Source organism: Gossypium raimondii, chromosome 10 (assembly GCF_025698545.1).
Source record: "Gossypium raimondii isolate GPD5lz chromosome 10, ASM2569854v1, whole genome shotgun sequence".
NCBI lineage: Eukaryota > Viridiplantae > Streptophyta > Magnoliopsida > Malvales > Malvaceae > Gossypium > Gossypium raimondii.
This window is the reverse complement of record NC_068574.1, coordinates 18,242,461-18,254,028: the sequence shown is the minus strand read 5'-3', so window position 1 is coordinate 18,254,028 and position 11,568 is coordinate 18,242,461. Positions and strand designations below refer to the sequence as shown.

The window sequence follows — 11,568 nt, the reverse complement described above, 5'->3', positions numbered from 1 at the left end:
AATTTCTCCTTAAAACGCGCCTACGTGGAAACGTTTTGTGTTTTTTGACCCATTCCGGTAAATAATGTTTTAAGTGGCCCATTTCCATAAATAATGTTGGAAATGGGCCTATTTTAGTAAAATACTCAAGAAATCGGCTTCTTGAAAATCAATCTTCACTTTTTAATCTTTCATGTATCAATCATTTTACTAGTCAATCAATTGCACACACCAATTAAATCAGGTCTAGAAATGAACAAGAAGGTCGGTTTCTCCAAAAACCTATTTGCACTTTTTTTTCCTTACCCTATCCAGTCTTATGGTAAAACTTTTATTTAGAAGAATATTGTAGGGTGTGCTTCACATTTATCGGACACGTTATAGGTATTTTGGATGAGAATCGACGAGCAATCGAAAAAGGCCAAAATAGGCTCGACATCGGGACGAGGAGGTCCCCGTTGTCAAGACGACGCGACGATTTTTGGCAATGAACATGGCGACGACATCATAACGAGGAAAGCCAGCACATCACAATGTCACGACGATTCCTGATGTTATGTAGTCATGTTTTTACAGCTCAATAGGACTTCTTCTCCCAATTGGACTCTAATTACTTCAAGGCTATTTTAGTCGTTTTAACCCTTAGTTTTAAGCCTATTTAAAGGGCTTTTGTAACCATGATTTAGATATGCCAATCAGTAAGGGCTTTTCTTTAAGAGCAACAAGATGTAATCGCATATGAGTTTTTGTGAGAGTTTCATGGTAACTATGGAAAGAATTTTGTTCCTAAGTTAAGACTTTGTATTCGGGGTTTTGGTTTGTACGTTGAGTACATTTAGACTTATTTTCTCCATATTGTAGTCTCGTTTGTTTACTCATTTAGTGAAAAGTCGAAGACTCCTTTGCCCATGGTTTTTGTCCTCTTCAAAAGAGTTTTCCACGTAAAAATTTGTGTGCGTAATTTTCTTTTTCTCTTTTTCATTCTTGTTCGTTGTTTATACACGCCGATCCCCAACAAATAGGGATAACATATATTTTTTTTCCTCACAATCATTCGTTTTGGTATTTGTATTTTTTCCATTTTGGTCTTTGAACTTAGATTCTATCAAGATTTGATTATATGACCAGTATTACTAGAACAATACCAAATCGGACAGACCGGTTGACTCGAAAACAACTTGAAATTGGTAAAAATTGAAAACCGAGACAAAATTCAACAGTTAAATAGATTGAACCAATTTAATATTTTTTGGATTTTATGAATTTTTAAATATTTATTTAATTATTATTGGTCTAACGGTCAAACTGATTGAATTGAGAACCGATGAACTAACTTGTTCAATTATTGGTCTGACTATTAAAATACTAAATGTAACACTTTGAGATTATACCACATTATTACCGGAAATTTATATAAATTTTTAAATTTTCAAGTGATGGTGTAGTACATTCTCAAAGTGTCACGTAATCAAACTTTTATATTTTTAAGTTTAGGAACCAAAATAAATATAATTATCAAATTTAAACACCAAAAGAGGAAAAAAAGCGATAAGTACCAAAATAAACCTAATTGTTAAGTTCAATGACAAAAATTACATTATCCTAAAAATAAAACTGAAGATTTATTAAAATACTTAATTAATTTAAATAGCTATAAATATTTTATTTTAATATAGTTATATTTTAAAATCTTGAAAATAAATGAAGAAAGTCTAATTTTATAATTTTATAATTATATTTTTTGAAATATTTGTCATAACGTTGAGATTTAATTTCTAATAACTTAAATTAAACATTTAATTAAATCTCAACCCTCAAGTCAAGTATGAATCTTAAGTATACCGTAAGGCATGAATACAGTTGAGACAATCATAGCATAGCAAATGAGATCAAGTAATAAAAGGTCGTCGAGTCTGACCTTTATCTATGGAAAAGACTCGTGATTCCAAATTCTTAGGTACACGAGTTTTATTACATGCAATTCAATGTCAAAGTTGGCAACCCAACACCACCTATATCAAGGACAGATTAAATGGTTCCTTCAACATTTTGAGTCAACAAGGCTGAGAATTGATCATCTGATTTTTTTAACCCTGAACTTAGCTCCGTTGGTTCATACAATACCCGTAAACTCTTCCCTAATATCACTTTTGTATCAAAACAAACGGATTTTCAGATATGCAGCAGAGTCACCAATATTAAAATTTGCAAATGAAAAGAAAAGGCATTTGATAAGTAATTCCTATATAACAATGATTAGTATATGTCATCCATTACAAGTCCCTCTAAACGGGTCACCAGATCATTTGTGCAACAGATATGCATTTTCAATTGTTTGATTTCCAATTTTAAAGCCTCTACCTCTTTCCTCAATTCTTTATTTTCAACTTCCAGTATCTGGTTTCTCTTCATCAATTCATCTTCCTGAAGAACAAACATCATATATCCATGTTCATTTAAACCAACTACGGAACAAATAAATAAATAATTTAGAGATAGGAGGAAAACTTACTTTACCACTCATAAATTTATCTGCCTTATGGGACTGTGATGATAGCTCTCCACACTCCATGTGTAATTTGGAAACACATGGCATCGATGGAAAAGCCGTGGCCTCTCTTTGCACTTCTGTTAAATGTTGCCATGTTGACTGATTCAAATTAACCTCTTGTCCATTTAGTACTTCTACTTTACTGGTACTACTCTCCACTGATTCTATATGAAGTCCAACAACCTTTAACATAATAGCTTCTAGTAAGTGTTCAAGTACACAATTAAGCAAGGAACTCGAACCAATCAGTCCATCACACTGAGACATAAATATAGTGCGAGAGAAGATGATAACCCACTCACATTAAAATTAGTCAGTTTCTCTGAGTTCTGGTACCTCGATGATAGTTCCACAAACTCATCATGTAACTCGGAAGCACGTGTTGTTGATTGGAAGTCCATGGTCTCTGTTTCCACTTCCCGTACATGTTGAGATGCTGTTGACTGCTCTTGTTCCTTTTGTACTTGTACTTTACTGGTATTAATCGCATCGGATTCTAGTTGAAGAAGACCAACAACCTTTAACAGTAAAGAACTGCACTATCAACTAACTGTTTAAGCGTTTAAGCACCACTAAGCAAGAAACTCATAACAATAAATGAACTACACTATTTGGGGAAAGAGGTAAAACTCACCTGGCTAGAAGTCAATTGCTGCAAGTTCTGGCACTCTGATGGTATCTCCATGCAGTCCTCGTGTGCTACCGAAGCATCTGAAGTTGAAGGAAACCCCATTGTTTGCACTTCTGGTATACTTTGTGGCACTGTTGACCGCTTCAAATTGATCACTTTTCCCCCTTGTACTTTACAGGAATTATGCTCGAGTGATTCTACTTCAAGTCCAGTAACCTTTAACAATAAGAAAAGGATATTAGAGCTTGATAATTGTTTGAGGATTTCAGAAAAAGAACGACTAAGCAAGGAACTCACACCAATAGTTGAACCGTCATCTGAGGAGTTGTCTATACTGGAACTCTCAACCTCCAATAACTCGTTGATAACATCAAATTGTAACTCCTCAGAAGTTGGTTGAAGATGCCACGTTATCTGTTATAAATATTTAAAATTAGCATAAAAATGCTAGAAAACAGGTAAAATACATACATGGTTAAGTTTTGCACCTGACAATCCTGCATTTCCCGGAATTTTGCAGCAAACCATTGTCTCTGATGGGACTTACTACTTTCCCATCGGCATGCACGAGGAAACATTGACTGGCATTCCATCAACTCTGGTCGGGCTAAGTCAATGTGCTCATAACACCATACCTTTCACAAAAATGTAACAGAGATGGTGTAAATCAACTATGCTTACATAAGCAGAAACCCTTCATGTTCTAATATCTAGAACTAGTCCCCATACCCTTTACTGTTTTTCATTTAAATCACAGAACAGAAGGAGGGAAAAGAGTGTTTGAATTGACAGAATTCTTTAACAATAAAGAATTTAGACAAAAACTATGGATTTTTACAACTCATTAGCATCTTAAGTAATCTCAACTTACTTGAAGAAGTATAAGACAACCTCCAACATACTGCACATTTGACTCTTTTCTTTTGTTCAACCACATAAATATGTCCTCTAGAACAGCTGCACCCCACGCAAAGCGACTGATATCATCCAAACTTTTAAGGAAGGAAAGATAACGGGAATCCACTTTTCCATTTGCATTGGGAAAAAGAATAGTGCCAAATGTAAAGAGTATGAATGTCCTAACAAAGTCTTCATTAACTACTTGTCCAAGCAAATCAAGTCTACTTTCAAGTGACGCAATTGTGATCTTTCTCTTCCATAAAGCAGCTCCATAATCAGTTTCCAGCTCAGAAAAGGCGTCATCCTCCCTAAGCAGTATAGGGACACCAATCACGCGAATCCCCAAAATTAAAGCTACATCCATCAGTGTAATTTTGACAATACCAGGAAGCAGCATAAAACCACATTCCTCAGAATTCCATCTGTCCATCAACTCTACTAGCAGACTCTTGCTCAGCATCTGGTTAGGTATCAAAAGCAAATTACCGAAACCAACTTTCTTTATCGCAGTTCGTTGATCATCAGTGAGTTTCTCCACTCGTTTAACAAATGACGACAAGGAAAATCTTGTACTAAAACTTCCGGTCTGTATATATATAAATATGCAAACCCTCAACCATGCATCTTTCGATATCAAAAAAGGGGAAAAAGAAACTAAAGCTAAGGAAAGTCAAGCATAAAAGCTCCATTTAATTAGTGCCGTTATTTCAATTTCTGTACAAGCTTTTCGTAATTGTCCTAATAATAAGTTAAACACTGCAAAGATATTATATAAACACACACATACGTAAGACACAAAGCAGCTAAGCTTTGCAAAGTTCCTCTACCTTAAAGTCAAACAATACTTAACAAAGAATTCCTCTTTTTCAAAATTAAGAATCTCAACCCATTATAAGGAATGTCTTTGATAAGGATTTCCTAGCAGAAAACTTCTAATATATAATAATAGTAACATTAGCTTTTTATGGAAATGAAAGTACCGGCTTTGAATTGAAGCGTTCTTCAGCTCCTAATCCAATCCCGATTGAAGATCTCCTCGTGGATCTCCTCATCGTAGACCTTTTTCTTCCTTCTCAGTTGAAGCGCGACGGCGTTCAATCAATTTAAGAGAAACCAGAAAGAAGAAATAAGAACACCCTTTGTATGACATTCACATAAAGAAGAAAAATATAACAAAATTAATAAAGATGACATTGATTTTGAAAACCCTAGAGATAATAGATATCCACTGTGAAGCTTGCCAGAGAAGCTTGGTTGAGATATTTGGCGCGAAACAAAAATTTGGGGGCGCGTCATGGCACGCACCCTTTCAAATTTACTCCATGCTGTCGTCGTAATTTTATTCACTTCCATTTCTTTTTACTCAACCTTGAGATGGCATTCAATTCGAATAAAAAATTTTGGAGTTAATGAATTTTATTTTATTATTTTAATTTAATTTGTATATTTTAATTAAATTGAATGAAATAAAATTTGAATCTAGTCGAATAAATTTATTCGAGTTAAATTAAAAATTTACATTCACCATATTAAAATCTTGTTAAAAATATGACTAAATTTTAAGTTAACAAACATAAATACCATATATATTTTAAAACTCTTTTAAAATAAAATAAGAGAAAAACAATATAATTAATATGATAATTTACTTGTTTAAAGTCTTTTATTTATCTTGAATTTTTAAATATATATAATTTAGCATTTTATATATTTTAAATGTTTTTGAGTTTATATAGTTTTATAAAAAAATATTATGAATTTTATAAATTTTTGAATTTTAAATTTTTATTTTTTATTCAATTTAGTTCCTAAAATTGAAATTCCAATATCTTTCAAATTTGAGCAGTGGTTTCAAACCGATCTCAATTAAATCCTTTTAAGACCCTTTACTGTCTATAATAACAGAAAATTTATACCAATTTTGAAATATTTACACTTTAGACCCTATGTTTAAAACTAACATATTTCACTTTATAAACTAGTTTTTTTTCTCATATCTAAACCTAAAATCTAACCATTTAGCACCAATTTCATCAAGAACTCATTAGTGGAAACATTTATAAGCTTTAACAGTCTTACAAATTTGAATATGAGTTAATTAAGTCAAGTTCATACGATCTCAAAAATATAAAAATTACAAGAAAATCCAAGGACGAAAGTTAAAAAGCTTGAATCCTTTAGCTTCATGAAAGAAGAAGATGAATGCACTTGTTTTTAGTTTCTTTTAATTCTTTTGTCTTATATACTTATAATAGTTTATAACTAATTATTATTAACCTAATTAAACTTTAAACATATTTAACAAGGTGGATGACTTACAGCTACCCTCCATAACCGTTTGTCATAATCAAATTGGTCCAACTGCTCAGTTGGTCTCTCAAAGCGATTAACTTTTACTATTTTTACAATTTAATCATTGTACCTTAATTAACTAACCGAACGACAAAATTAAGGGTCAAGCTTTAATTAACCTTTATACTAACCTTGTAAATATTAAATAATAATATTTACGGACTCAAACATTGAAAATGTGATTCCAAAATCGCATTTTCTGACACTACTAATTTTTTAATTGTTACATTACGCTTAAATTTTAAGTTAGAAATAAGCTTTAGATTTTTAAGTTTAATTAGATCTTTAAGATTAGGTTGGAGTCAAAAATAGAAACCTCTAAATTTTGTAGGATTATCTTTAAATAGGTGTTGTAGGGGCACTCTAGCCTTCCCTATACGTAATTGTACTCCTGAACTCAAATTTTAATAACGAGATTGAACCTTATTTTTTTAGATCAATTTTAAAACTTTAAACGATATATGACTAACCAACCTAGCTCAAATTAATTAATAGTGATTTTACTCTTTTATATTTTCCGTGTCTAACTTACTAGATTCTTGTCTAGCACATTATAATAATTATAATCTAATTGTTTTTAATGGTGTGACGATGTTGTTGTTTTGAGGTGGCCCGGGATATTCAAATATTGGAAGCATAGAAGTTACTCAAAAAGTGTTGGTTATAACAAAATAAATTTCGAAATCATGTAAAATTTGTGTTCTTAAGTTTTGTTTTTATCTTTATTAGAATTTTCTCCGGCTTAGGTTCGTCGTTGTGCGCTTTCATAATTTATTTTATATAATTTATTTAGGTTTAACATACTGGTACTTAAACTATATCATTTTTCTTAAGTTTTGTTTCCTATTTTAGTACTTAATTTTTTATCATAAATGGTGCCTAAATATTTTTTTCCTAAGTTGGTACATCTATTGGTCACTTAAATCTATTTAAAAAAAAAGAGAGACTTAACCACAAATTAGTACCTAAACTATGCTTTTATTTTATCATTTTGGTATCTAAATATTTTTTCCAAGTTAGTACCTCTATTAGTTAAACCACTAAATCTATTTTAATAAAATTTAGCAAGAAATTATTAAAATCTATAATTTTATTTATTTAATTTTAAATTTCTATAAAAAGTATAATTGTTAAATTGAATCTTAAGTGAATATGTATCATTTTAAAATTTTAAAAGCAAGAATCATCTTTTCTCAAGTGAAATCAAACAGAACAAAATTTCGCAACTATCTCAATGAAAAACCAACAAAATGGATCATAAGAAAAGCAAACCTGTGAAATGCGATCTAATTTTTAAATACATTATTCAACATTAAAATAATAACTACTTAAGAACAATAAAACAATTAATCTCTAAATTAAATTAAAATGAAAAATATGTAAATACTTTTTACATTTTAATAACTTTGGTAAATGAATTTCGTTAAGTTAACTTAGGGAAATGAATTTCATAGCATTCAAAATTAAAAATACAAAACCAAACACAAAATCATTTCCCTATAAACAGAAAAAGAAAAGTGTGTTGGGGGCTTCCAAGTTTGAGCCAAGCACATGTATTGTGTAGTGCTTATAGAATTTTATTACAATTTGTTGAATAAGGTTTGGTTCATGTCCGTAACGTAGCAAGGTTAGTTTAACCAGACCTAACTGCATAAGTCACTGAGAGGATATGAAGAAAAGTAGTTGAAAGCTGAAAAGAATTTTCTACAAAAGCCAACCACCATGTCTTACGTCACGCTCCACCCAAAATCAACGCCATAACCTAAATTCTAACTCCCGACAACACTAACGTGTCCCTCACCCTCACCAGACCATTCCCTTCCCTTTCTCACATCCTCGTCTGCCGGAATACAAGTTCCACAACACTTCACTTGTACATACTTTTGTCTTTTATTTACATTATTATTATTGTGTTTTAACTCTTTCTTCTTTTTTATAAATTTACAAAATGTCACCAATTAGTTTTTCTAAAATAAAGTTATGAAATATTTGTAAAATTGCTCAACTTTTTGTTTTACTCATTATTGTTTTAGGATTAAACTACTACTCAATTAATATAGCTATTATTCAATATTAGAGGTGAGTAAAACTCAATTCAAGTTGAATTTTTTTTTAAAAAATCTAATTTTAAGTTAATTGAATCAAGTTATTCGATTTTTCAAGTCAACTCGAATAAGTAATTTGAGTTTTGAATTCGAGTCGAGTTAAACTTTACAATTCAAATAACTTAAATAACAAATTAGTGTAAATACCCCTTTGATCCCTGCTCACTTTTGAAAATGAGCAAATTAGTCTCTCTCTCAACAAAAAATTAAAAAAAGCTCCAAAAATTCAAAATAAATTTTAAAAGTTCAAATATTTATAAATTTTCAAAATTTATATTTTTAAAAGAATTATAAAATTGAAAATAAAAATTCTAAAGAATATATAGAAAAGCTTAAAAAATTCTAAAACAATAATCTTGGGGACCTAAATAAGTAAATTAACAATTCAAGTTTATCATGCTAAAGTGTCTTATTTTTTGCTCTTATTTTGCTTTGAAAGTGTTTTCAAATATATATGGTTTTAAATTTATATACTCTAAAATAGAATTAGTTATATCGTAACAAGATGTTAATTTGACATTTTTAATTTTTTAATTTAACTCGAAAATTTTACTTGATTCGACTCAATTTGAAAAAAATTCAAATCAAGTAAGGATGATAAAATGAAACTCATCAACTCGATTAACTCGAAAAATTTTTACTCGATTTTATCGAACGCTTACCTCTATTTAAGGCTTGTAAAGATTACGAGTTAATGGATTGAGTAGATTCAAATATGTTAAAAATGAAATTATAATAGTTATATGTGATTCTTTAAAGCTCATTAAGTACAAATTCTCATCACTGGTTTTTCAAATTCTAATAGGATAATATCTTTACAGTATCGAATAAATAAAATAGGCTCATGTTATGATTAAGCTTTTAAATTATATTCGTTTTTTTTTATTTTGGTAAAAAAATTTATCTCATAGTATTAGGGATCGACTCATATAAACAACGAGATAATAAAGTGGAGGAGGATGAACATAAATATTTTATGTGGAAAACTTCTCTGAAGAGGATAAAAACCATACGCAAAGGAGACTTCACTTGATGATAAAATAAACAAAGAGTACAAGATAGAGAAAATAACCTAAATGAGCAAAACCCAAAACCCGAATACAAGGCTCTCTAAAAAACTCTCCCCAAAAACTCTTCATCAAATCTCACATAAGAGATATTTGTCAACTCTTTAAATAGGGGTACAACGACCCTTTAAATAGGCTAATATTAAAGTCCTAATATGACTAAGATATTCCTAGACTGATTAGAGTTTAATTGGAAACAGATAGCAGAGTTTAATTGGGAAAAGAAACTCGGTATTTGTGGTAACATGTTTGTCGAAACCATTTTTGAAAAATCAAAAATTTTTGTTATCGACTTATTAAAAATGAAAATGGGAGTCGCCACCGATTTTTTATTGTGGTGTGATCGGATCACCTTGAAAATAATTTTAGGTCTGCGAATTTGAAGAAAACAGGTTCGGGAGTCAGTTACGCATGAGGAAGGGTTAGCACCCTCGTGACGCCTAAAATTGGTACCGAATTGATTCTTTAATGTCTTAATGTTTAAATTTTGAAAAGATTTTAAAATACGATCCTTTGAAAAGAAAATTTGAGTAAAATGAATTGGATGGTAAGGATCACTTATTTCGAAGAAATAAATTGTCACATTCAGTAAGTTAGAGTGCGACATTTTAAATCCTCAAAATTAAGTTTATCTCTTGACCTTTAAAACTTATGCATTTTGAGAAGGGTATTTGATTATTTGGGTCAAATGAGAAAATCAAAACCCAGTAAGTTAGGTTTCAATTTCCCAAAATTCCTAAATATCGCATATTGTCTTTATTTTTAGAAGAATCCTCGTCTCGAGAAAATAACATGTCATATCCAATACATTAGGACACAACGTATCGAATTCCCGAGAATGAGCTTTTATTTATGTGTTTTGATTAAAGAAAATTTGATTATTTAGATTCAACGAGAAAAATTAAAACCCAATACGTTAGGGCTCAATTCTCTCGAGGATTCCAAATTTCGAGTATTGCCTTTATTTCCAAAATTTTCTTTTTTACGAATTTAGGTAAAAATTGATGTAATGTTCAATTTGATGTATGAATAAATGGTTACGTTAAAGGATGACAACAATATGAAAATACGAATAACAATTCAACACCCATGATGGCAATAATTGCACAATATACATTACTTTAAAACTAACTAAAAATACAATAAAAACTAATGGAGTGAAATAACATAACAACAATTTAAAATAAATAAAAGATCAAAAAAAATACGAAAGGTTCAAAATTAGCAATGTAAAAATTTAACATAAATAAAATATAAAAATAGTTTGAAATAAACAGTTTTAAGCAATTTAAAATAGACATTACACAAAAAGTTTAAAAGAAATGATATGTAAAAAAATCTAAACTAAATCATATACATAAAACAGTCCAACATGAATAATACAAATAAAATGTAAACCGTTTAAATAATAATAATAGATATACAAATTTAAATGAAATAATAAATAACAAGTTAAAGGATTAAAATAAGGCAAATTAGGGGGCTAAATTAAAACTAGGACGAAATTAAACGGATGAAATTAAAAAAGTGAACAAAGGATTAAACTGAAAACGCGCGGAACAAGAGGGGACCGGATGGGTAATAAAACCCAAATTCGAACACGTGTCCGTCTTTCAGAGTATCAGTGGATCAAGGACTCAATTCAAAGCCAGACAAAATTATGGGGCCAAATTAAAAAATAAATAAACAAGCGGAAGTGTAAAATGAAAACAAATCAATAATGCGGAGGGGCCAATGGCACAAATGTCCCATTTAAAGGAAACGCGCGGATCCCCCCTGGAACGGGTCGGGTCGCGCGCGGGTGGCCCTATACGGCGCCGTTTTTATATCATGCATAAAACCCAAAAAAACAAGGCACTAAGCCACTCGGCAGACTTGTAAACCCTAAGCTAGAAACCTCCTCTGCGTGCCGCTCGACGGACTAACGTCTGGAGGTCCCGATTCCTCACCCGTTTTCGATCGCGATGGAAGGAGCGAAAGATC

The 11,568-nt window shown here is 30.8% G+C and overlaps 1 protein-coding gene across 1 annotated transcript; it reads right to left on the bottom strand.

Annotated features, from left to right (window-relative positions):
• Positions 1-1,863: 1,863 nt before the first annotated feature.
• Positions 1,864-5,310, bottom strand: LOC105778311 (uncharacterized). Its single transcript, XM_012601999.2, has 8 exons — positions 5,042-5,310; positions 4,033-4,647; positions 3,650-3,796; positions 3,459-3,575; positions 3,165-3,377; positions 2,833-3,048; positions 2,492-2,713; positions 1,864-2,403 (listed from the first exon to the last, which is right to left on the bottom strand). The coding sequence occupies exons 1-8, from the start codon at positions 5,111-5,113 to the stop codon at positions 2,236-2,238; spliced, it is 1,770 nt and encodes a 589-aa protein (XP_012457453.1). The 5' UTR covers positions 5,114-5,310; the 3' UTR covers positions 1,864-2,235.
• Between the last annotated feature and the right edge of the window lie 6,258 nt (positions 5,311-11,568).